Here is a 27,354-nt window from a genome sequence, read left to right on the forward strand (position 1 = left end):
AGAATGATGCTTTCTCTAAATGCTGGACTCCAGATTATGTAGTTCCCCAGTGATTACCATTGTCACCAATTTTGTTTAATGTTGTTATGAGTTCTTTAGGGTTTGCTGGTTTTGGTTTTTTTGTTTGTTTGTTTATTTTTGGTTTTATTTTTTTTAAGCATCTCCTCAGTATTGTTTCAAATGCAGGTGATATCTTTATTTGTTGGGATATCATTCAATCGCATCCCCTATTTGCAAGAAGTGTTGCATGCATAGCACACTCGAGAGGAATAAACCTGAACGAGAGACTGAGTCCAGCGCGTTTAAAATCGAGTACTATGGCCACTGGACTGAGGGGTCACTTTAAGTGCGGTAATTGTAGTACATGCTCCATGACCAAAGAGGGGGATGAATTCATCAATCTAGTTGATTCTAAGAGATATTCAATTTATTCCCATTCCAATTGTCATTCAGATTTTGTGATCTATGTGTTACAATGTCCTTGTTACAAGTTATATATAGGGAAGACTACGAGGCAATTACACATTAGGTTATTAGAACATAAATTCTGTTTGAAGCAGAAACAGCTAGGGTCCCCGCTAGTAGCACATTGTAACATCATGAAACATGAATTTACACAATTTCACTGCTTCGTAATTGATCAAATTCAGGCTGATATCAGAGGAGGGGATAGAGCGAAACACCTCCTGCAATCAGAGCAGCGTTGGATTTTCAAGTTAAAATCCTTAGAACCTAAAGGTCTTAACACCATGATCCAAAGGGCAACATTTTTCTAGTACTAGCTCTTTAAATCATTCCACCAATAACATGGGAGCTGCATTAATGAGCATCAATAAAAGCAGGCGCCATTTTGAAAAAAGAGAAGTTACGCTGAAAAAACAGCATAGGGGGATGAAACCAGGGCTGTCTACAATGTTTAGTATGTTAAAGAATGAATGAGATCAAGAACCAAACCGGAGGATGGCACGTTTAGTGATTTTTTCTTTTTACAGAGATCAGCCTAAGGGTGAGGTTAATTTCCCTTGATAAAGCCGGAAACGGCGAAACGGGACCCCGTCAGAAGGAATATAAAGCTAAGTGCCTTATGCTTAAATATTGAATATAAAGAAACAGCATTAATATTACTTGCATATACAAAGAAAGTCTATTTCAATTTAGGAGGTTTTTCAGCCAATGAAGATCTCACTCCGTGAATCAGAACACAATAACTTTTTCTGTACCGGAGATACAGAGGCTTTTCCTCCATTATATAAAGATAATTGTCACCACGCCTTTGCAACCACTATTTAGCATTAAGTAACACTTCTATCAAATATTGTGGTTGAGTACTATTTAACAGTAAAAGACCAACTACAAAACACCACATAATTGTCTCCTATACATACCTATCTGTGAGGCTGTAGGCAGTTTCAGAAACTGATGACATGTTAACTTCAGCACCTCAACACATTTTCCAAACACTTGATCTCGGTGCCAGAGGATGTGGTAACAGCGGTTAGCATATCTGAGTTTTAAAAAGGTTTGGAAAAGTTCATGGAGGAAAAGTCCATAGTCTGTTATTGAAATGGACACAGGGGAAGCCACTGCTTGCCCCAGTATAGGTAGCATGGAATGTTGCTACTAATTGGGTCTCTGCCAGGTACTTGTGATCTAGATTGGCCACTACTGGAAGTGGGATACTGGGCAAGATGGATCATTGGTCTAACCCAGTATAGTTATTCTTATGTTCTAATATTCTTATAAAAATTCAGTCTTAGTACAAAGCTTTAATTCTTTAACTTCAAGTGAGTTCAAACCTCTTTTCTTTTTTTTTATAATATATTGCTACTTTTAGTCTTGTGAGTTTTAGTTTGGTAGTAATTTCCTCTTACTGACCAGACATATGGTGGGATTCACTATAGATTTGACAATATCTGTAACTGCTTCCCAAATAAATTTACGACTGCTCCAGAACTAAACTTTTAGGAGGCTGGAAACAACTCAGAAGAAATTTCTGTTTCATTGAAGTCAGTTTCCCAAATGTGATTTCCCCCACTGATGGGAGGAGAGGGCAGAGGGAGAGAAGAGATCGGACGAGGAGGGGAGGGCAGGGGGAGAGATCACTGGACATGGAAAGGAGGGGAGGACAAAGGGGAGAGAAGAGATCACTGGAGAGGAGGGAAGGGGAGAGCAAGGGGAGAGATCGCTGAAGAGGAGGGAAGGGGAGGGCAGGGGGAGAGATCACTGGACATGGAGAGGAGAGGAGGGGAGGGCATGGGGAGAGAAGAGATTGCTGGACATGGAAAGGAGGGGAGGGCAGGGGGAGAGAAGAGACCGCTGGACATGGATGGGAGGGGAGGGCAGGGGGAGAGAAGAGATTGCTGGACATGGATAAGAGGAGGGCAGAGGGAGAGAAGATATCGCTGGACATGGATGGGAGGGGAGGGCAGGGGGAGAGAAGAATTGCTGGACATGGATGGATGGAGGGGATGGCAGGGGAGAGAATTGCTGGACATGGATGGATAATGGAGGGGGCAGGAGAGAGAATTGCTGGACATGGATGGATGAATGGAGGGGGCAGGGGAGAGAGAGGAAATTTATGTTACTAAGTTACTGGATATGGGTGGATGAAGGAGAGGGCAGGAGAGAATGGAGAGTTGCTGGACATGGATGGATGGAAGGGAGGGAAGTTAGGAAGGAGATGCATATGGATGGAGGGGAGGGGAAGAGTGGAGAAATGCTGGACATGGATGGATGGAAGGGAGGGAAGTTAGGAAGGAGATGCATATGGATGGAGGGGAGGGGAAGAGTGGAGAAATGCTGGACATGGATGGAGTGGAGGGCAGGGAAGAGAGAAGCAATGTTGGACAAGGATGAAGGGAAGGAAAGACAAAGGAAGGAGATGCAAACGGATGGAGGGGAAGGGAGAGAAGAGAAATGATGGACATGGATGGAGGGGAGGGAAGACAGAGGAAGTACATGCACATGGATGGAGGGGAGGGGAGTGAGGGGAAATGTTGGATATGAATGGAGGGGAAATTGCTGAATTAAAAGGCTGGATTGGAACACTTTGAGGGCAGATGCTGAAACTGGAGGAAGGATAGGGACAGGGCTACAGATGATCTTGCTGGGCAGACTGGATTGACTGTTCAGGTCTTTATCTGCCGTCATTTCCTATGTTACTATGAAACGACATAGGCAATGTCACTGGCTGTCTCTGGCTTATCATGTCTCTCCCCAGACTTTCCAATACATCCTGCAGGGTCTACTGAAGGAACACCTGCACTGTCATCCTTCCACCTATATCTCTGAAAAGTACACCATCATCAGATACTGCTGGATCAAGGGGACTGTGACACATACCTTCCATTTTTAGTATAGGAAGCAACACCTGAACCTCCAGATTACGTAAGGTTTCCAAACTGAGAAATGCTAGTGGCCTCTCTCTGCTGCTGGTTCCGAGGAAATGTCAGAAGCTACAATCAAAGGACATGACTCAGGTGGTAAATCAATCCATTAGACTGACAAAAATAGATAGGAGATGGCGCTTTAGGAATCTAAGCAAAGTTTGCTATGCACCATCCTGTCATCTCAGCTTCTCTTTCAGCTGAGACTATGAGTATCTTGAAATGAAGGGATTTCCACAGGTCTCAGGTTTATTGGCATCATGTTAACACAATACTTTTCCAGTAGCCAGACCAATGAATAAAGTGAAGTGTAGCAGGTATTCTCCGAGGACAAGCAGGCTGATTGTTCTCACGATTGGGTCATCGTCTGTGACGGCCCAGGACACCGGAAAAATTTGTATAGCAAAACAAAGAACTCTTCAGAACGCTCCGTCGTGCGGGTAGAACACACCACACATGCGCGAACGGCTTCCTGCCCGTAACGCGAGCATGCCCTCCTCAGTTTAATAAAAAGCAAAATAGAGAACCGGAACAACTCCAAAGGGGAGGAGGGTGGGTTTGTGAGAACAATCAGCCTGCTGCCCTCGGAGAATACCTCCTACAGGTATGTATCTTCACCTTCTCCGAGGACAAGCAGGCTGCTTGTTCTCACAATTTGGATATCCCTAGCACCCAGGCTCACTCAAAACAATGAACATTGGTCAATTGGGCCTCGCAACGGCGAGGACATAACGGAGATTGACCTGAAAAGAAACACAACTGAGAGTGCAGCCTGGAACAGAACAGAAATGGGCCTAGGAGGGTGGAGTTGGATTCTAAACCCCGAACAGATTCTGCAGCACCGACTGCCCAAACCGACTGTCGCGTCAGGTATCCTGCTGAATGCAGTAGTGAAATGTAATGTGTGGACTGATGACCACGTTGCAGCCTTGCAAATCTCTTCAATGGAGGCTGACTTTAAGTGAGCCACCAATGCAGCCATGGCTCTAACATTATCAGCCGTGACATGGCCCTTCAGAGTCAGCCCAGCTTGGGCATAAGTGAAGGAAATGCAATCTGCTAGCCAATTAAAGATTGTGCGTTTTCCGGTGGCGACTCCCCTCCTGTTGAGATCAAAAGAAACAAACAACTGGGCGGACTGTCTGTAGGGCTTTGTCCGCTCCATGTAAAAGGCAAACACTCTCTTGCAGTCCAAGGTGTGCAACTTGTCTTCACCAGGGCGGGTATGAGGACGGGGGAAGAATGTTGGCAAGACAATTGACTGGTTCAGATGGAACTCTGACACCACCTTCGACAAGAACTTAGGGTGAGTGCGGAGGACTACTCTGTTATGATGATATAAGGTGCATGGACTACCGGGGCTTGGAGCTCACTGACTCTACGAGCTGAAGTAACAGCCACCAAGAAAATGACCTTCCAGGTCAAGTACTTCAGATGGCAGGAATTCAGTGGCTCAAAAGGAGCTTTCATCAGCTGGGTGAGAACGACGTTGAGATCCCATGACACTGGTGGAGGTTTGTCAGGGGGCTTTGACAAAAGCAAATCTCTCATGAAGCGAACAACTAAAGGCTGTCCAGAGGTAGGCTTACCCTCTACACGGTGATGATAGGCACTAATCGCACTAAGATGAACCCTTACTGAGTTGGTTTTGAGACCAGACTCTGATAAGTGTAGAAGGTATTCAAGTAGGGTCAGTGTAGGACAAGAAAAAGGATCTAGGGCCTTGCTGTCACACCAGACGGCAAACCTCCTCCATTTGAAAGAATAACACTTTTTCATGGAATCTTTCCTGGAAGCAAGCAAGACTCGGGAGACACCCTCTGAAAGACCCAAGGAGGCAACTTCCAAGCTCTCAACATCCAGGCCGTGACAGCCAGAGACCGGAGGTTGGGATGTAGAAGCGACCCCTCGTTCTGGGTGATGAGGGTCGGGAAACACTCCAATCTCCACGGTTCTCAGAGGATAACTCCAGAAGAAGAGGAAACCGGTTCTGATGAGGCCAGAAGGGAGCGATCAGAATCATTGTTCCTTGGTCTTGCTTGAGTTTCTGCAAAGTCTTCCCTATTAGAGGTATGGGAGGATACGCATACAGAAGACCTGTCCCCCAATGAAGGAGAAAGGCAACTGATGTTAGTCTGTCGTGGGCCTGAAGTCTGGAACAGAATTGAGAGACTTTGTAATTGATCTGAGTGGCAAAAAGATCCACCGAGGGGGTGCCCCACGCTCGGAAGATCTTGTGGACAATGCCCATGTTGAGCGACCACTTGTGAGGTTGCATGATCCTGCTCAACCTGTTGGCCAGACTGTTGTTTACGTCAGCCAAATACATGGCTTGGAGAAACATGCCTTGATGGCATGCCCAAAGCCACATCCGAATGGCTTCCTGACACAGAGGGCGAGATCTGGCGCCTGCCCTGTTTGTTGGTGTAGTACATAGTAACCTGATTGTCTGTCTGAATCAGAATGATTTAGTTGGACAGCCGATCTCTGAAAGCCTTGAGAACATTCCAGATCACTCGTAATTCCAGGAGGGTGATGTGAAGACCATTTTCCTGAAAGGACCAAGCTCCTTGAGTGTGGAGACCGCCACCATGAGCTCCCCACCCTAGGAGGGATGCATCCGTCGTCTGCACTTTTTGTGGCGGAGGAATTTGGAATGGACATCCCAAGGTCAAATTGGATCGAATGGTCCACCACTGAAGGGAATAGCAAAAGTCGGTGGAGAGATGGATCACATCCTCTAGATCCCCTGAAGCCTGGCACCACTGGGAAGCTAGGGTTCATTGAGCAGATCTCATATGTAGATGTGCCATGGGAGTTACATGAACTGTAGAGGCAATGTGTCCTAAGAGTCTCAACATCTGCCGAGCTATGATCTGTAGAGACGCTCGAGCCATGGACACAAGGGCCAGGAGATTGTCTGCCCTTGCCTGGGGAAGATAAACTCGAGATATCCATGTGTCCACAGAGCTCCAATGAACTCCAATTTTTGAACCGGGACAAGATGGGACATGGGATAATTGATTACGAACCCCAGTAGTTCTAGCACTCGAATAGTCATCCACATGGACTGTAGAGCACCTGCTTCCGAGGTGCTCTTCACCAGCCAATCGTCGAGGTAAGGGAACACATGCACTCCCAGTCTGCGTAGCGAGCGATGCTGCAACAACTGCCCAGCACTTTGTGAAAACCCTGGGCGCAGACGCGAGGCCAAAGGGCAGTACACAGTACTGAGGGTGCCAAATTCCTAACCAAAACCGAAGATACTTCCTGTGAGCTGGGAGTACCGAGATGTGGGTATAGGCATCCTTTAAGTGCAGAGAGCATAGCCAATTGTTTTCCTGAATCATGGGAAGAAGGGTGCCCAGGGAAACCATCCTGAACTTTTCTCAGACTAGGAATTTGTTCAGGGCCCTTAGGTCTAGGATAGGACGCATTCCCCCCCCCCCCCCCCCCATTTTCTTCTGTACAAGGAAGTACCTGGAATAGAATCCCAGCCCTTCTTCCCATGGTAGAACGGGTTCGACAGCATTGGCCTTTAGAAGGGCGGAGAGTTCCTTTGCAAGTACCTGCTTGTGCTGGGAGCTGTAAGAATCAGCTCCTAGTGGGCAATTCGGAGGTTTGAATTACAGATTGAGGGTGTATCCTGACCGGACTATTTGAAGAACCCACCGATCGGAGGTTAAGAGAGGCCACCTTTGGAGAAAAAATATCAACCTCCCTCCGACCGGCAAGTCATCCAGCACAGATACTTTTTCTGAGGCTATACTGCACTGGAGCCAGTCAAAAGCCTATCCCTTGCTTTTGCTGGGGAGCCGCAGGGGCCTTAGTCGCACGTGCTGGGACTGCTGCCAAGAAGCAAGAGTGTATTGCAGGAATAGGGAGCACTCCTCTTCCCTCCAAAAAACCTCCTGGATGAGGAAGTGGTAGCAGAAGACGCTCAGTGGGAGAGAGAATCCATAGCATCATGGTGCTTCTTGATCTGATCAACCATGTCCTCTACTTTTTCGCCAAAAAGGTTATCCCCCAGCAAGGAACATCCGCCATTCGCTGCTGGGTCTTATGATCCAGGTCAGAGACACGCAACCATGAGAGTCTGCGCATCACTATACCTTGAGCAGCTACTCGGGATGCCACATAAAAAGTGTCATAAGTACCCCTGGCCAGGAATTTATGACATGCCTTCTGCTGCCTGACCACCTGATGAAAAGGTTTGGCGAGCTCCAGAGGAAGTGCTTCAACCAAAGTAGACAGTTGCCTCACCGAGTTCCACAAGTGGATGCTTGTGTAGAGCTGGTAAGTTTGAATCTTAGCTGCAAGCATAGCGGCCTGATACATTTTCCTCCCAAAAGAATCCAAGATCTTAGACTCTCTGCCTGGGGGCGCTGAGGCATAGTCCCTAGTATTCTTGGCTCTTCTAAGAGCAGAATCCACCACCATGGAATTGTGAGGCAGTTGAGACTTCACCATTACAGGCTCTCCATGGCCTCTGTATTGGGACTCATCTTTCTTGGAGACCACTGGATTAGAAAGAGGGAATGACCAGTTTCGCGTAAGAACTTCCCTGAGTGTGTTATGCAAGGGAGCCGTTGCAACCTCTGTAGGTGGAGAAGGATAATCCAAGACCTCGAGCATCTCGACCCTGAGGTTATCAACAACCTCCACAGGGAAGGGAATGTCCTTAGACATTTCCCGAACGAAAAAGGAAAAAGACTGACTCTCAGGTGGAGACAATCTCCTTTCAACTGGCAAAGTAGGATCAGAGGGAACCCCGTAAGACTCTTCTTCAGAAAAGTATCTGGGATCTTCCTCCTCCGCCCACAAGCGCTCATCATCGGTATCGGAAAAAAGCTCTCTAACAGCAGCCCGAGCCTGTCTTGACGTCAAAGAACGACGACCTCAAGGGCGATGTCGAGAAGTCGACCCGTGCCTGGACTGCAGCAAAGCTTCCTCCGCCGACGTCAAGGGAGAATCGACCCGGGCGGCACCGAGGACAGGGACCTCACCACAGGCGAAGGCCCAGATACCGCTTCCACAGTCGGTACAGAAGGCACAAGCACCCCTAGCACCAAAGTAGATTGGTGCAGCAGTCCCTCCAGAAGCTCTGGAAGAAGGGCCCTGATACGCTCGTCAAGAGCTTCCATCGGAAAAGGCTGAGGGGTCGGTATAGGAGCCAGTGGCAGAATCTGAGGGGGCTCGAGAGCCGGTACCAGGCTGCCAGAAGACCGGCGCATCAGCACTTTCTGTATAGAGGGTGAGCGGTCCTCCCAGCACCGACGTTTCTCGGGTGCCGAATCCCTCAGCTTCCTGGAGCTCTCGGTACCGCGCATGGAAGGAGAACGATGACGGTGCTTATTAGCCTTCGCTCGACACCCGTCATCAAGACTCCTCGGTACCGAAGAGGAGGACGTAGAATCCTCACGTCTCCTCGGGGCCGTGTCCGACGAAGGTTGGTCCCGGGGGGCCTGCATAGCAGTAGGCCTCGAGACAGGTGGAGACCCACTTGATGCCTCGCTGCTCCCAGCGCGATGTGGTCATTCGGCAGCCATTACCTGCGCTCTCAAAATCGATGCTTCCCTCAACGTCGACGCCGTCAACCTTGGTACCGAAGTCGATGCCGATGTTGAAGGACCGGACCGATCAGCAAAACGTTTTTCCCGTTGAGCCTCCCGAGACACTTGAGTCCGTTTCTTCATTAAAGGACACAACTTACAAGCAGCTGGAAGATGATCGGGCCCAAGGCACTGGAGACACTACGAGTGGGGGTCGGTACCCGAGATGGTCCGGTTGCACCGAGTACAACGTTTGAAGCCGCTGGGTGTCCTTGATGACATGGACGGAAAAACGGCGGCTGCGAAATTAAAAGACGCGATTAAGAGAGGCCTAAAGAGGGCCGCGACGAAAAGAAAGAAAACTTATAAACAGGGGAAAACTAAGAAAATAAGGAACTAAAACTACGTTGCTGTTGTTTTTAAGTTTTGAGAAAAACTAAACAAAAAGAGAAGGGTAAAAGGAAAATCGGACACGCTATGATCTCCTGGGCCGAAGGTAACACAGAACTCGAAAAAACTCCGTGTCACCACAGTCGTGGAAAAAAAGCAACTGAGGAGGGCACACTCGCGTTGCGGGCAGGAAGCCGTTCGCGCATCCGCGGTGTGTTCTACCCGTGCGATGGAGCATTCTGGTGAGTTCTTTGTTTTGTTATACAAATTTTGCCGGTCTCCTGGGCCATCGCGGACGATGAGCCAATCATGAGAACAAGCAAGCCTGCTTGTCCTCGGAGAACTTCAACTACATCCTTAAGTAGCGGCAGAGTTTAAGTAGATAAGACAACCTTCATGCCTGATTCAGCTCTCTGACTGCTCCTGGTCCATGCTACAAGGCTGTCTTTGGGCATGTATGGTACAGCCTACATGATACAATACAACTGCAAATTTCATACTTTCCTATATAGATGGGCCTGCTGAGACAGAAGAAAACATAACTGATCAGCTTTGAAAAGGTACAATTCAAGGAAAATAAGACAGAAGTATATATCATCATAAAGGGTGCGGCAAAGTGAGCAAGGAACTACAGCAGCAGGTTTAATACAAACAAAAGTAGTACTTTTTCACATAGTTACTACTACTAATAATCATTTCTATAGTCAGTGGTGTGCTGGAGCTGGCTCGCACCGGCTCACACGAGCCTGTTAAATTTTACTGATTTTTGCGAGCCGGTTGTTGGAGTCAGGCAGCCAGCATACAAGCATCTGTTTTTTTTTCTCTCCTCCTCTCTCCCTCCTCCCCCGGCCCCAGCATACCTCATCATGTCGTCCCTTATGTTCATCATCCACCCCTCACCGCTGCCTGACCAACCCGGAGCCTTTTCTCTGCCGGATCCCACCCACAGGAAGTTGCATCAGCGGGGCTGTACGCTACTCGGCAGAGACAAGGCTCCGGGTAAACCAGTGTGCTGAAACAAAGAAATTGAAGCTGTTTAGGTTAGTCTGATTCCCCTTCCCGCGCTGCTGTTAAACCCAAAACAAAATCAAGCAAACTTATGAGCTGCTGCATCTACGTTGTCGTTCTTTATTGTTAGTAGCATTTTAATTTCATCTCACTCATATTTTCATACATGCCAGCTTGTGCAGCACACGGATGTAAACAGAGGATAACTTTTCATAAGTAGAGTAGTAACTTGTTATAAATGGTAATCGCTCTGTCATTTGGAGGGGCTGATTATAGGGACACCTTCTTGCATGTATTATATTTGTGCAGAGATTTTTTTCTCTTGGTAAAGGGCCACTAAAACAGATATCATGTTATAAGAATCAGGTACTGCATTCATGTTGTCATTCTTTATTGTTGGTAGCATTTTAATTCAATCTCGCTTATATTTTCAAACATGCCAGCTTTGGCAGCATACAGATGTACACAGAGGTCAGAGAAGTATAGTAATGGAATAACTTAGAGTAGTAATTTGTTATAAATCATAATCAGTGTGTCATTTAGAGGGGCTGGTTATAGGGACACCCTAGCATGTATTATAAGGACACCCTAGCATGTATTATATTTGTGCAGAGATCTTTTTTTCTCTCCTGGTAAAGGGCCATTAAAACAGATGTCATATTATAAGAGAAACTACACTGGCTCCCACTTAAAGAACGTATCACGTTCAAAATATGCTCCCTAGTTCACAAAATTATTCACTGAGACGCACCAGCCTACATGTCAGACCTGATAGACCTACCACCCAGGAATGCTAAAAGATCATCCCGCACATTCCTTAATCTGCACTTCCCCAACTGCAAAGGTCTAAAATACAAACTAATGCATGCGTCAAACTTTACCTACTTGAGCGCACAGATATGGAACGCATTGCTGCGCAACTTAAAAACGACTTACGAACTAACTTCCGCAAACTACTAAAGACCTATCTCTTTAACAAGGCATACCAAAAAGATCAACAAATGTGAATATACACAACTCCTCCACATATATTCAGAACTGTCTTATAATATCTGCTTGTTATACCACTACTATGTTGTTTTTTTTCTTTTTCATTATCATGTTACCCAAGACCCTTCTGTAACACTAAATGTCTATTTTCTAATTCATTTCCACTATTCATGATGTATTGTAAGCCACATTGAGACTGCAAAGAGGTGGGAAAATGTGGGATACAACTGCAATAAATAAATAAAATAAATAAGGATCAGGTGCTCAACATTCAGAGTTTCTATCTATCTATCTATTTATTTATTTAGTTACTTATTTATGACATTTAACCCTGTTATTGGTGCAGAAATTTTTTTTCTCCTGGTAATGGGCTTCTAAAACAGACATCATGTTATAGGAATCAGGTTCTCAGAGCTCAGAGTTTCTATCTATTTATTTACTTATTTATGGCATTTTATCCCACGTTAAACTTGAATTAGATTGGAACCTGGAAGCATTAAAAAAAAATTCCCGGGGAGAGAGCCTGTTGTTAAAAATTTACCAGCACACCATTGTCTATAGTGCTACTAGACGTACAAAGACCCTCATGGTCACAGGATAAAGTGGAAACAATAACCGGACTTGAAAAAACATGGACCTCTCAGTCATTCTGTGTACCCAAAGGTATCAGTAAAATTCTTACAGTGAGAAAAAAGAATTAACTGCAGGCATAGTTAAGAGGACTATGACTAAGACCCAGCTGATAATCTCAGGCTCATCTTATTTTTAATACCCAGCTGAGAGCTTTTATGCTTTCGTGAAAAAAGACCTATTTAGAATGTTTTCCCACAGTATTTTCTATAAAGGGGATAAAAGAGAAGCAAGAAACAAAGATTGAACAATGAAGTAACTCTCCTTGACTCATCTACCTTCTATCTTATCACTACAGGGATATGTTATATATACATCACGTCAAAAGGGAACTCCCGGACTTGACCTTGAGCCTAAACGTATGTGCAGATAGATATTAATTACAGATACTGTACCTCTAGTTCATAAGTCACATGCGCCAAAAGCTATTCATTCTTCATGATTTTAACATGCAATCTTGTCATAAATTTGGGACAGTCCTCATATAAATCTTAAGGAATAAACTCTACATATTCTGATACCATTCCATGTGCTTAAATATTGTTTAGCCAGAAAGACCTGGTAGGCTGCAGAGAACACATTTAGCACTGCAGACTGATAACCCACCAACCATTCAGGTGCTGTCTCTTTTAGACTTCTGGCTGGGTGGAGCTGTTATATGCAATTTGAACATAAAATCAGCCATGCTGAGGTAGACCAAGTTCTATCATGCCCAACACCATGTCTCCAACAGTAGCCAGTCCAGATCACAAGTACCGAGAAAATCCCAAAACAATAGATTAATTTCTCATAACTCATGTCCACAGATAATTGATGGCTTTCCCAAGCCCACCTGGATAAAATAATTTTTATAGACATTTCCTCAGGAACTCATTCAAACCTCTTTTGATCCCTGCTGTATTGCTTGCCTTAACCACATCCTCTGACAACAGATTACACAGTTTATGTGCTGTATGAAAAGGTAAAATTATGTATCATACCTGATAATTTTCTTTCCATTAATCATAGCAGATCAATCCATAGACTGGTGGGTTGTGTCCATCTACCAGCAGGTGGAGATAGAGAGCAATCTTTTGCCTCTCTATATGTGGTCATGTGCTACCAGGAAATCCTCAGTATAGTCGATATCAAAGCTCCATCCGCATGAATCACCAAACATAGAGAATTACACCCACAAAGGGACACTCCGCCACCCAACCACCGCCGAAGTGGGGAGGGGGAGGCACCCACACCCGCCGACGCGGGAGGAACTGGCATGTCCTGCTACCGCAACTGCGGGAGGAGCTGGCTTAACCCATCACCGCCAAAGTGAGAGGGAAACAAAGCTACCCTACTACCACACGAAGCGGGAGGGAGCACTGGCATAATTTAGTTATGAATCCAACACAAAGTCATCCCAACTCCAGGGAAATCCAAGTGAAAGAACTTGAACTCAAAGTCCTCCTGAACAGGAACTGAAATCTAAACTTGAACCTGAAACATAACTGAACTAGAACAAACAGTACAGATATCTGGGAGGGACTATGGATTGATCTGCTATGATTAATGGAAAGAAAATTATCAGGTATGATACATAATTTTACCTTAGCAATGAAAGGTCCAAAAGTTTCCACAGAAGTTCAACACAAGAGAGAAGCAAGTGGAAACAACGTTTCAAGAGATCAAACCAGGATCAGGGTTGAGATGCTCCAAAAAACTTTATTGAGGACCCAACACGGTCCGTGTTTCGGTTTTTATAAAAACCTTCATCAGGGGTCAATCAGTAGTAGCACAGGAGATATACTGACAGACAAAGGAGCTTGTGAAAATGTAGTCTCTTGAATGAAGAAAAAATGTAGCCTCGTACCAATAGGTATAGTTGGAAATTTCCAACTATACCTATTGGTACGAGGCTACATTTTTTCTTCATTCAAGAGACTACATTTTCACAAGCTCCTTTGTCTGTCAGTATATCTCCTGTGCTACTACTGATTGACCCCTGATGAAGGTTTTTATAAAAACCGAAACACGGACCGTGTTGGGTCCTCAATAAAGTTTTTTGGAGCATCTCAACCCTGATCCTGGTTTGATCTCTTGAAACGTTGTTTCCACTTGCTTCTCTCTTGACATAATTTTACCTTCCATATCATCAAGCAGATCAATCCATAGACTGGTGGGATGTACCCAAGCAGTACTCACCCAGGGTGGGACATGGAAATCCCAGAACGCAACACTGAAGCTCCAAACTGGGCCTCGGCCCGTGCTGCCACGTCCAAGCGATAATGCCGTGAGAAGGTATGAGCCGACACCCAAGTCGCCGATCTGCAAATCTCCTCCAAGGAAATGGACCTGGACTCTGCCATCGAAGCCACCTGTGCTCTAGTAGAATGAGCCTTCAGCTGGATAGGCGGCACCTTCCCTGCGGCCACATAAGCCGCCACAATCATTTCCTTGACCCAACGTGCCACGGTAGGTTTAGATGCCTGCAGACCCCTACGGGGGCCCACAAACAGCACGAACAGGTGATCCGACTTCCGGAAATCGTTGGTCACTTCCAAGTATCTGATGATAGTCTAATATCCAGACATCTGAGAGCACAGTACTCCTCTGGATAATCCTCCCTACGGAAGGAGGGTAGACAAAGCTGCTGATTCACATGGAAGCGAGAAACAATCTTGGGCAGGAAGGATGGCACAGGGCGAATACACACTCCTGCCTCCATGAACCGCAGGAACGGCTCTCTACACGAAAGCGCCTGGAACTCGGAAACCCTCCTGGCTGAAGCGATTGCCACCAAAAAGACCGCTTTCAACGTCAGGTCCTTCAGAGACAGCCACGATAATGGCTCAAAGGGCGGCTTCTGCAAGGCCCGCAGCACCAGATTGAGATTCCACGTAGGCACTATCGAGTGCAGAGGAGGGTGCAGGTAATTAACCCCTTTGAGAAAACGCACCACATCTGGCTGAGAAGCCAGGGAAGCACCCTTCAGGCGACTCCTGAAACAAGCTAGAGCCGCTACCTGAACCTTAAGAGAGCTGAGCGACAGGCCTTTCTCCAGACCTTCTTGCAGGAACGCCAACATTGAAGCAATTGGCGCCGTGAAGGGCAACAGGGATCCTGCCTTGCACCATGATACAAAGGTACGCCATACCCTGGCGTACGTAGAAGTAGAGCACTTCCGTGCTCTCAGCATAGTGGCGATGACCTTGTACGAGAAGCCCTTCTTCTTCAGCCGCTTCCGGTCAAGAGCCAGGCCGTAGGACCAAAGTGGGAGGGATCCTCCATCACCACGGGACCCTGATGTAAGAAGCCCCGCTCCGCTGGAAGCCGCAGAGGACTGTCTACGGAAAGCTGGATCAGGTCCGCATACCAAGGGCGTCTGGGCCAGTCTGGACCCATCAGGACCACCCGGCCAAGAATTCTGCCCAGCATAGGCCAAGGCGGGAACACATAGAGAAGCTCCTGTACCGGCTTGAGTCTAGTTTACAGAACACCCGAGGTGCTGTAAATTAGGAGTTCCTTGGCTGACTGAAGGAGAAACATTGAAATGAGGACTTTGCTCTTTGAGAGCCCATGTTCAAAGCCGAGCGCAAAAGCACATAATGCAAAAGCCCATAACAAAACAGTGATGCAAAAAAAAAAAAAACACCCCCAAAAAACAAAACAACAAAGTGGTGCTCTTAAGAAATCATATACAAATGATGTGCATGCTTAATTTGGGCTAACAAACCGAAAATAAGGGGAGGAATGTGCTGGCACATTCACACAAATATTTTGCGGTAAACGTGACTCTTGTGTGCATGCCCAGACAAAACTGGAAGTGCAAGTACCCATCAGAATTGCTCTTCTGTGCTTTTAAAGATAAGCCTTTAAAAATTGTTTATACTTTACAGTTCTGAAAAGCTCATATTTAAATGCAGAAAAACATATGCCAATGTGTGTTGTCACTTTTTTTTTTTTAGCAAAGGATTATTTGCTTTCATTAATATCCATTTTAATACATTTCAATACAATTTGTGACCATCTTTACCACATACATTAATACCCACACTTGAGCCCTCTGAGCATTCGGCGCACAATAGCATGCACGCAAGCCCAGTTAATGCTGGTGGTAGCTTTGAGCATCGGCCTGTGAAAGAGGAGACGAGAGAAAAGACTGAGGAGCAGACATCCCAGAGAGGAGGGCAGGAATATGCGGGCTATAGAATTGCTTAACTGAGGATCCAAAAGATCCTGCCAAGCTAAGTATAACTGTCCTGTGTTAAGGGTCCGTTTCCTAAGTTTGGAAGGTAAGGAACAGTTTAGGCTACTTCCTGGGAAAGGTTCAACCACAGCTGTATGAGGAAAGGTCTAAAACTCAGCAGTGCTTGATGTTAGCTGTGTAAAAGGTTGGTACACAACAGTGATGGGTGCAAACTCTGTGAAGGTAGAAAACACCCCAGGAACAGAGAAGGGACTAGTGTTACTGTGTTTGATATTCTTTGGTTGTATTTGCTTCCTTGAATGAATGGGGCAGAGTTATGCTCGCATATAATTTTATCAGAACCTTAATAAAAGATAAATCTTTATGTTAAACACTGTGCAGTATCCTGTTCCAACAGTGGCCAATCCAGGTTCAAGTACCTGGAAAGATCCTAAAACAGTAAAACTGATCTTATGCTGCTTATCCTAGATATAATCAATGGATTTTCCCAAGTCCCTCTTAATAATGCTAATGGACGTTTCTTTTAGGAATTGTCCAAACCTTTTTTTAAACCCTGCTAAGCTAACTGCTTTTACCACATTCTCTGGCAATGAATTTCAGAGCTTAATTTTGTGTTGTGTAAAGAAATATTTCCAATTTGTTTTACATTTACCATTTAGAAGCTTCATTGCGTGCTCCCTACTCCTTGTATTTTAGTAAAGAATAAACAAGTGATTAGAATCTATCCATTCAACTCCACTCAGTATTTTATAGACCTTCTATTGTATCTCCCCTCAGTCGTCTCTTCTCAAAGCTGAAGAGGCATTGCCTTTTTAGCCTTTCCTCATAGGAAAGTCGTCTCATCCCCTTTATCATTTTTGTTGCCCTTCTCTGTACCTTTTGTAATGCCGCTATAACTTGATAGGAAATCAGAATCAAAAGAGAGAAGGTAAAATTATGTCTTACCTGATAATTTTCTTTCCATTAGTCCCTCAGATCAATCCAGAGACTTGTGGGTTATGTCCCTCCACTAGCAGGTTAGATAGAGAGAACACCGAAGTTCACCCACAAGAGGGCATGTGCAGCCAGCCTCACTTCAGTATTCTCTCTATCTAGCAGGTGAAGAGACATGCTGTGCAGCTCTGAAGTGATTTGGCTCCTATCCCGTTCCCTCGGAGGTTGTTGAGCTTGATTTGGGGTTGAGGTGCTTTGCGCACATTGGGGTTACACCTGGTGGTGCCAGGTCCCTACCCGTCTCCCCCCACCAGCAGCAAATTTGGGGTTGAGGTGCTTTGCGCACGTTGGGGTTACACCTGGTGGTGCCAGGTCCCTACCCATCTCCCCCCACCAGCCTACTGCTGCTTAGAGATTCGTCTGTCTCTCTCCTGCCTCTTAAAAAAAAACAAAAAAAATTAAAAAAAAACAAAAAAACTTCACAGACACAAACACAGATCCCTGCAGGCTAAGCAGTGTTACTTGTTCTAACAAAGGCCATTTTACAGTTTGACAGGTCAGTCTTTTCTGGCTGAAGTAACTGCTCAGTTTAAGATACAAAGATGAGAGCAGAATGTTTATTTTGCTAGTGTTTCAGATTATGTATAAAATTAGCTTTTATGGTATGTCTTGTTGTTCAAGTGCTCTAAACCCAATTCACTAAATATGCCTATTGCTGCTCTGCACATCAGTGTTCAAAGAATTATACAAATGTAATTATCATGAAATTCTTATAGGGCATAACATATTTAAAAAGTGTAAGAATACAAAACTTACCTTCCTCGTGAGTGCTTGAGTAACTCTGCAAAGGATCAATGCCTACTTCTTGGTCTTCTAACTGCAAGGGGTGGCTCATTTCAGATATGGAATGATACATCTCAGCAACTTACACTGAAAATTTTTGATGTCCTAGAAAACAAAACAATTAAAAAGTTGATAATCTATATAGCCTCATTTTAACTCCCAATTTTGCCCTCATCTTCTTCTCTCCCCCCCCCCCCCCCCCCCCCCCCCCCCCCCCACAATCACTCACAACATGGAAGTCTAAAGTCCCTTAAAAGACCTGATTTTATACAAAGTTTGGAAGAGTTAGGTACATCTCGAAACTCAAAACCCAGCTTCACACCAGCTGTGTATATTAACCATAAACATTACAGCTGTCACCACTGGCTTAACACTACCATACACTCAGTGGTGGAGAAAAAAAGCCTCAGTAACGCCACCCAGCCAGTCCAAAATCAGACTATAAGGTGTGGGCCCGACGCACCATCATCTGGCTCAAAAAAACTCCACAATTACTCAGTGTTTCCAGGCATATCTTATAAACCATTTTTCCTACAAATTTCTTTCACAGTGACAGACCTGTACATATATTTCTTAGAGCACAGAATCTCAATCAGTCCTCATCCACATTTGGTGCCCACAGAATTTCTGGTTAAATTAAGCAATATAGCTATGAGTAAGAACTTCTTCATTTTTGACACCAAGTTTTTTCAGCCAGAGAATGTGGTAAAGGCGGTTAGCTTAGCAGGGTTTTAAAACAGGTTTGGACGACTTCCTAAAGGAAAAGTCCATAGACCATTATTAAATGGACTTGCGGAAAATACACTATTTCTGGGGTAAGCAGTATAAAATGTTTTGTACTTTTTGGGGATCTTGCCAGGTACTTGATTCTGGATTGGCCACTGTTGGAAACAGGATGCTGGGCTTGATGGACCTTTGGTCTTTCCCAGTATGGCAATGCTTATGTACTTATGCATAGTGGCAAATCTATTCATGGCAATGTTTGAAGAGAAATGGATTTACCCATCGGTTTACCCAGCATGTCCAGTGTTGGAAACGCTTTATAGATGATATTTTCTGTATTTGGACGGGTACGACAGATATGTTGCAACAGTTTGTGGTTTTATTAAATCAATGTCACCCACAGATTAAATTTGAAACAGAGAAGAATGAGTGGCGTATTTCGTTTCTGGATGTATGGGTGGAGAAGAAGGTGGATGGTTTTGCAACTATGGTGTTTTCTAAACCCACAAATAGAAATTCTCTACTACATTTTTCAAACATACATCCTCCACATATGAAAAAGAACATCCCATTTGCCCAGTTTTTACGCTATTGCAAAATTCGCTCAACGGATCAGGAATTTAAAAGCTGCACCAGTATATTGAGTCATAAATTGATACAGCGGGGATATCCCCATCACCTAGTCAAGAGGGCAGCTAAAAAAGCTTGGCATAATCCGAGGGAGTCACTACTACAATATAAAGCAGTTCAGCAACAAGAAGACATTTTACCTTTTGTGATTGAGAGGAAGATGCACTAAAGTCGTCGGTAATTCCCCTTCCCTACTGATTCCATAGCGAATCGGTAGGGAACGGGAATTCACTAAGGAAAGGGAATGCAAATGAGCCACTCGTTGTAGCTCCATTGCATTCACCATTACCTTGGTAGCCAGTCGGAGAATCAGGACGTCCCATTCGGTTATGCTCCTCTTCTTGGGTCTCTTCAGCCAATCAAAGCGCATCTAGCTTGCTGGTGTCAGCTACACGCACTCTGATTGGCTGAAGAGACCTGGAAGAGGAGCATAATGGAAAGGGACGTCCTGAACTCCGGATCGACTTGCAGGTCCCCGATTCCCTTCGCCTCGCTGCTACAGAAGGTGAGCAGCGCCGGGGAGACAAAACTAAAAAAAAAGAAAAAAAAACAGCGAAAAGACGTCCCTCACAAGCGCAGGCAGAGTACGTCCATAAAGGGCGCCCCTCACGTGCGCTCGCTGCTTTTTTTTTTCTTTTTTGGGGCCCTTTTCCTTTCCGATTCCCTCACAGGAGCCCTAATGAGAGGTGCAGACCTTACGTTAGGGTTTCCACGGTAAGAGAATTGGAAAAACAGTAGTGCATCTCATTATAATGAGCTGCAACGGTACTGCAGCTCATTGTAATAGCCTTTGGATAATTTGCATTCCGTTTTCGTTGCCTGCTACCGTGACAGGAAAAATGCCCTTGGTGCATGCCCCCGGTAAACTACTTGCGTTTTAAACTAGTTTAAAACGCAAGTTGTGGGCTCGTTAGGTTTTGTGCATCTGGCTCTAAGTACAATGCCAACACCATGAGGTTGAGTAAAGTAGCGAGGAGAAACTTTGATCTATTGCAAAATCAAACATTCTGTTTTCTTATCAGAGTAACCTGAGTGATCTTTTAAGCCCGAACGATGTATGGTGCCCAAGGATGGGGCGCACAGCAGTAGGGTCCCATAAGAAATGTGGTCACTGCTCAGTGTGTCATATTATGGAAGAAGGGAGTGTCTTCACTCATTCTAAAATGGGAAAGAGATGTGTTTTGAAATCTAACACATCTTGTGAAACAATGGGGGTGGTATATGTCATTAAGTGCCCCTGCGACCTAATATATATTGGGCAAACTACGAGGAGTCTAAAAACAAGACTAATGGAGCACCGCTCCTGTATGAAGTGGAAGGCTCTGTTACTAACCCACTGTGAGACGGAGCACCATCAGTTTGACAATCTACGATGTACAGTATTAGAGCATTTAAAGCCCTCAGAAAGGAGATATGAGTCGTATATTGCGTCAGGCCGAACAGAAGTGGATATTTTTCTTTAATTCAACGGACTTAAGGGACTTAACGTCAAGGTAGAGTGGTCAGCATTTTTTTGAGAGAGGCTGTCTTTACAATGTAAAGAGCTTGTTATGGGACCATGGGGTTTTCCTTGTGATTCAGGATGAGCAGCAGTGGAGTAGTGACATCGGAGGACAGCACCATTTTGGATTGGCTGTTTTGAATTGGAAAAGGAGGAGCTTGATCTATTTATAGAAGGATGGAGGTGTCTCTGTGTCAGTTACATGGTTGTGTTTCGAGTACAGCAGAGTCACAGGATTGGCAGCTGGTGTGAAGCTGGGTTTTGAGTTTCGAGATTTTTTCAAAGCTTGAGTGAAGTATTTGTCATAAGAGTTAGGTACATGACATGTTATGAAACTTACAAGGAGAACACAGATATACATTCCACAAGCAATTCTTATGATAAAACTGCCATGTTGCCCCTTTTTGATGCTCTCTCAAAATCACTCCCCACATTTGAAAACCAGAAAATCTATTCTCTTAGGCTTCTGCGGCTGGTGTCATGATCACTGCAACTGCTCAGGTCACGCTATGTCTAGCTAAGTGGAATTGATATTTAAGACTTCGTGAGGAAGGGCACAGCATGCTGAATGAACATTAGTTCAACTTACCTGGACATGGCACAACCTTGGCAGTCACAATGATCAGAAAAGTCATCTGCTGTCATTTTCTGTCAAATTTTCCCCCAAGAACCTACCTCCACACAAAGTTGATTGCACATAGCTCTAGAAATCCTAAAATTGTAAGGGATTCACACATACACACACTGGAGCTGCCAAGTTACCCAGCTCCAGGAGAGTCTGTTTGACCACTTTTGGTTTTAAATTTAGATTCTAAAGCAGTGTAGTATTTGTAGTCCCTAATTCTCCCCACTGAAATAAGTGCTGCAGGTCCTAAAATGTACCTGGATATCAGAAATCCAGTACAGGCTTAAAATCTTCCTCTTTTGACTGGGTAACTTGAAAATGTTCAGTATAATATCATTAGCCTCTCAGTTCAATTGAACCAAGGCCGTAGTCACACCACTCCTTAAAAAGCCTTCATTGGACCCTACCTGTCCTTCCAACTATCGCCCCATCTCCCTCCTCCCTTTCCTATCCAAGATACTTGAACGTGCTGTTCACCGCCGTTGCCTTGACTTTCATCTCAAGCTACTCTTGATCCACTTCAATCTGGCTTTCGCCCCCTTCATTCAACTGAAACAGCGCTTGCTAAATTCTCCAATGATCTGTTCCTGGCCAGATCCAAAGGTCTCTATTCTATCCTCATCCTTCTCGATCTATCTGCTGTTTTTGACACCGTTGATCACAGCCTACTCCTTGATACGCTGTCCTCACATGGATTTCAGGGCTCTGTTCTTTCCTGGTTTTCTTCTTATCTCTCCCAGTGTACCTTTAGCGTATACTCTAGTGGATCCCCCTCTACTTCTATCCCACTGTCAGTTGGTGTACCTCAGGGATCTGTCCTGGGACCTCTTCTTTTCTCCATCTATACTTCTTCCCTTGGTACTCTGCTCTCATCCCATGGTTTTCAGTATCATCTTTACGCTGATGACTCCCAGATCTACCTCTCCACACCAGAAATCTCAGCAGGAATCCAGGCCAAAGTATCAGCCTGCCTGTCTGACATTGTTGCCTGGATGTCTCAGCGCCATCTGAAACTAAACATGACCAAGACTGAGCTTCTCATCTTTCCCTCTAAACCAACCTTTCCTCCTCTCCCATTCTCTATTTCTGTGGATAACATCCTTCCTGTCTCATCAGCTCGTAACCTTGGGGTCATCTTCGACTCCTCCCTCTCCTTCTCTGCACAAATTCAGCAGACTGCTAAAACCTGTCGTTTCTTTCTCTATAATATCAGCAAAATTCGCCCTTTCCTTTCTGAGCACACTACCAGAACCTTCATCCACACTCTTATCACCTCTCGCTTAGACTATTGCAACTTGCTTCTCACAGGTCTCCCACTTAGCCATCTCTCTCCTCTTCAATCTGTTCAAAATTCTGCTGCACGACTAATATTCCGCCAGGGTCATTATGCTCATATTAGCCCTCTCCTCAAGTCACTTCACTGGCTTCCTATCCGTTTCTGCATACAGTTCAAACTCCTCTTATTGACCTATAAGTGCATTCACTCTGCAGCTCCTCAGTACCTCTCCACTCTCATCTAGATTACTAGATAAGTTCAGGATTGGTTGAAACACTTAGCTGGATCAAGGGTTTCCTAACCACAAGAACATATCAAGTAAAATCAAACTCAAACAAATCACCATCGTGGAAAGCACACTGTGGAGTACCACAAGGATCACCACTATCACCAATCCTCCGCTATCACCGATCCTCTTCAACCTAATGATGACCCCACTAGCCAAGATCTTAACCCTTTCATCTACGCAGACAATGTCACTATATACATTTCTTACAAATCTACACTGACAAAATCACTAACGAAATCAAGATCAGCTTGAACATCATGGACTCTTGGGCAAATGCATTTCAACTAAAACTCAACAAAGAAAAAACACATTGTCTCATCCTCACATCCCAACACAGCACGGACAACCCCACAATTATCAACACCCCAGACTACACCCTCCCTATCTCAGACAACGTGAAAATCCTCGGCATTACAATAGATCGCAACTTAACACTAGAAAGCCAAGCGACATCTACAACAAAGAAAATGTTCCACTCAATGTGGAAACTCAAACGTGTGAAACAATTCTTCCTGAGGGAAACATTTCGTAACCTGATACAATCAATGGTACTAAGCCATGTAGACTACTGCAATGGAATTTATGCGGGATGCAAAGAACAAACCTTAACAAAACTTCAGACTGCTCAAAACACGGCAGCTAGGCTCATCTTCGGAAAAACGTGATTTCAAAGCGCAAAACCCCTCCGCGAAAAACTACACTAGCTCCCAATCAAAGAACGCATCAACTTCAAAATCTGCACTGTGGTTCACCGGGATACATGACAGACTTGATCGACCTACCAACTAGAAACACATCCGAATCATCACGAACGTACCTAAATCTGCACTACCCAAGCTGCAAAGGACTCAAATACAAATCAATCTTGTTTTTCCTACATCAGCACCCGACTTTGGAACGCAGTACCAAAAGCCTTGAAAACTACGTACGACCACCTATAGAAAAACTCTAAAAACTCACCTGTTCAAAAAAGCATACCATACCGATCCAACATAAATGCCTGATCGCTGCAACACAACAACACTAAAGTACGTAATGGACATTACACAATTCTCCCGTTCTACGATTCCTTTATGTGGTCTTACCACATGAACCCTATCCTACCACAACATCACTTTGTATTTGTTTACCCCAGAGTCCGCAAACACCTCTCCAGTACTATGTAAGCCACATTGCACCTGCAAATAGGTGGGAAAACGTGGGATACAAATGTAATAAATAAATAAATACCAAACCTCTTCACACAGAAGTAATGCACTCAATTAGCACAAAGAACCCAAAATACTGGACACCACTTGATCAGAATTAAATGCGAGACTAACAAACGAGATTCATTCGTACAGATCCCAATCGGATGTATAAATGCTCCATCAGTAATAAATAAAAAAGAACTCCTGATGTCATGAATAGAAGAGGATCACCTAGGCCTAACCCTTATAACCGAGACCTGGCTATGTAGTAAAGATGACCCAGCAAAAATTGATATATGTCACCTGGCTATAAAATGGTCCACCTGACAAGAATTACAAAAAAGGGGGAAGAGGAGTAGCAATCATCTACAGATCTTTCTTAAAACTGAAAGTGATCTCAGAACTCATAACATCCTCCTTAGAAGTCATTGCATGCACTATCCAGGATATGTTGTACCTATTCAGGAGGCAGTGAGGGCTTCCGCACTAACCTGGCGGTAACCAGACAGCACATGGCGCTGCCCGATTACTGCCTTGTAAGCCCTGGCACAAAAACAAAAAAAAACCCATCACGAAAGAAATGGCATGCCGTGGGAATAGCACTACTGCAGTTGGCCAGCAGTAGTGCCAAAATGACACACAACAAAAAGGCGGTACGGGTACCGCCGCTTTATAAAAGGGGCCCTAAAACAGTAAAAATATAAAAATAAAACATTTACCTATCAGTTTTCTTGCTCACTCATGGCTCTCCAAGCCAGGAGCAACAGATGTTTCATACATAGAATAAAAATACATTGAAAAAGAGAATAGACCCTCTAGAGACTAAACAAGAGGGGAAAGCATGTGGTGCAGGAATTTTGAAATTCTTTCCTATCCTCTGTGTATCCATATTGCTTCTTTGTGTGTCTCAGAGCTGAAGAGGAAAAGGGAGCACTCTGAACAGAGTGGTTGTCAAAAATTCAGTTAAGTGTGGAAAGAATCTAATATAATAAAACGCACCCTCAACGTTCTGAGGACAACGTTCTGAAGCCATCTGACGTCACTCCCAGGCTGAAGGGTTCGTGGATTCGTGGTGTGAAGCCTTCAAGCCAGCCAGCCGTCTCTGCCCCGCCCTCGCGTCAAACGTCATGACGTCGAGGGCGGAAAAAAAAAACAAACAATTCCGGCAGCGCAGCGTCAGGGAAGGAGGCGGCGCTCCCGACGTCTCTAGCCTTCCCTTCGCTGTGTTCCGCCTTCTTCTGATGTCAAGGATGACGTCAGAAGAAGGCGGAACACAGCGAAGGGAAGGCTAGACGTCGGGAGCGCCGCCTCCTTCCCTGACGCTTCGCTGCCGGAACCGCCACGGAGGTAAATTTAAAAAGAAAAAAAAAGAAGTTGGGGGGAGAGAAGGGGGTGGCCAGTAAAGTTGAACAATGGGAGCGGGAGGGCAGGGGAGAAACGACAGCATGGATGCGAAGGGGGGGGCATGGATGCGAAGGTGGGGGGGAGAAGAGGGCGGGCCAGGCTGGGACATGGGAGAGAGAGGAGCATGGATGCGAGGGGGGTCATGGAAGGGAGAGAGGAGACTTGCTGGAAAAGGTTGAATGGAGGCGGCAGGGGACAGAGGAGCATGGATGGGCATGGATTGGGAGGGCAGGGCTCAGGGAGAGAGGGGAATTGCAGGAAAGAGATGAATGGAGGGGGCAGGGGACAGAGGACCATGGATTGGGAGGGCAGGGCTCAGGGAGAGATGGGAATTGCTGGATAGGGATGAATGGAGGGGACAGAGGAGCATGGATGGATATGGATTGCAGGGCAGGGCTCAGGGAGAGAGGGGAATTGCTGGATAGGGATGAATGGAGGGGGCAGGTGACAGAGGAGCATGGATGGGCATGGATTGGGAGGGCAGGGCTCAGGGAGAGGGGAATTGCTGGATAGGGATGAATGGAGGGGGCAGGTGACAGAGGAGCATGGATGGGCATGGATTGGGAGGGCAGGGCTCAGGGAGAGAGGGGAATTGCTGGAAAGGGATGAATGGAGGGGGCAGGGGACAGAGGAGCATGGATGGGCATGGATTGGGAGGGCAGGGCTCAGGGAGAGAGGGGAATTGCTGGATAGGGATGAATGGAGGGGACAGATGGGCATGGATGGATATGGATTGCAGGGCAGGGCTCAGGGAGAGAGGGGAATTGCTGGATAGGGATGAATGGAGGGGGCAGGTGACAGAGGAGCATGGATGGGCATGGATTGGGAGGGCAGGGCTCAGGGAGAGGGGAATTGCTGGATAGGGATGAATGGAGGGGACAGATGGGCATGGATGGATATGGATTGCAGGGCAGGGCTCAGGGAGAGAGGGGAATTGCTGGATAGGGATGAATGGAGGGGACAGGTGACAGAGGAGCATGGATGGGCATAGATTGGGAGGGCAGGGCTCAGGGAGAGAGGGGAATTGCTGGAAAAGGATGAATGGAGGGGGCAGGGGACAGATGGGCATGGATTGGGAGGGCAGGGCTCACACTCTCTCTCTCATATACAATGTCTTTCTGACTCTCACTCTCACACACTCTGTCTCACACTGTATCACATTCACTCTCTATGTGCCACATAGTCACTCACACACTCGCTTGGTCTCATACACTCACTCTCACAGAGAATCTGTGTCTCACACACACTCTCTCTCGGTCTCATACACTCACTCTCACAGAGAATCTGTGTCTCACACACACTCTCTCTTTCGCCCACACACACATTCTCTCTCACACTGTGTCTCACATACACACTTGCACACACTCTCATTCTCACACACACACTCTCTCACAAACACACTCACACCCAGACTCACTCTCTCTCTCACACACACACACTCACACTTTCACTCTGACTCTCAAACAGCCACTCTCACATACACTCTCCCAAACATACACACTCCGAGGAAAACCTTGCTAGCGCCCGTTTCATTTGTGTCAGAAACGGGCCTTTTTTACTAGTAATACAATGAAACAAAGGGGATATTTTAGTAAAACTTAGCATGCGCTAACAGACATTAGTGTTGGCTAAATGCCAGGTGGCCCACAGGTATGAAACAGGTTGTGGAGCATTTAGTACATGTTAATGTCCATTAACACATGCAAAGCTTTAGTAAAATAGCCCATAAGTGCTATTACGTTTATTTGACAACATATCAAACATTAGATGTCTCTGTCAGCAAATTTCAAAAGAGTATATT

The 27,354-nt window shown here is 45.5% G+C and overlaps 1 protein-coding gene across 1 annotated transcript in view; it reads right to left on the reverse strand.

Moving 5' to 3' along the window:
• TBC1D5 (TBC1 domain family member 5) overlaps positions 1 to 27,354 on the reverse strand; it is a 1,081,936-nt gene that overhangs the window by 786,856 nt on the left and 267,726 nt on the right. Inside the window, 1 exon segment of the mRNA XM_030202651.1 lies at positions 17,889 to 18,020. Within this exon segment, the coding sequence (XP_030058511.1) occupies positions 17,889 to 17,988 (100 nt within the window). The 5' untranslated portion in view covers positions 17,989 to 18,020.

The sequence above is a fragment of the Microcaecilia unicolor genome, chromosome 1 (assembly GCF_901765095.1).
Source record: "Microcaecilia unicolor chromosome 1, aMicUni1.1, whole genome shotgun sequence".
NCBI classification, from domain to species: domain Eukaryota; kingdom Metazoa; phylum Chordata; class Amphibia; order Gymnophiona; family Siphonopidae; genus Microcaecilia; species Microcaecilia unicolor.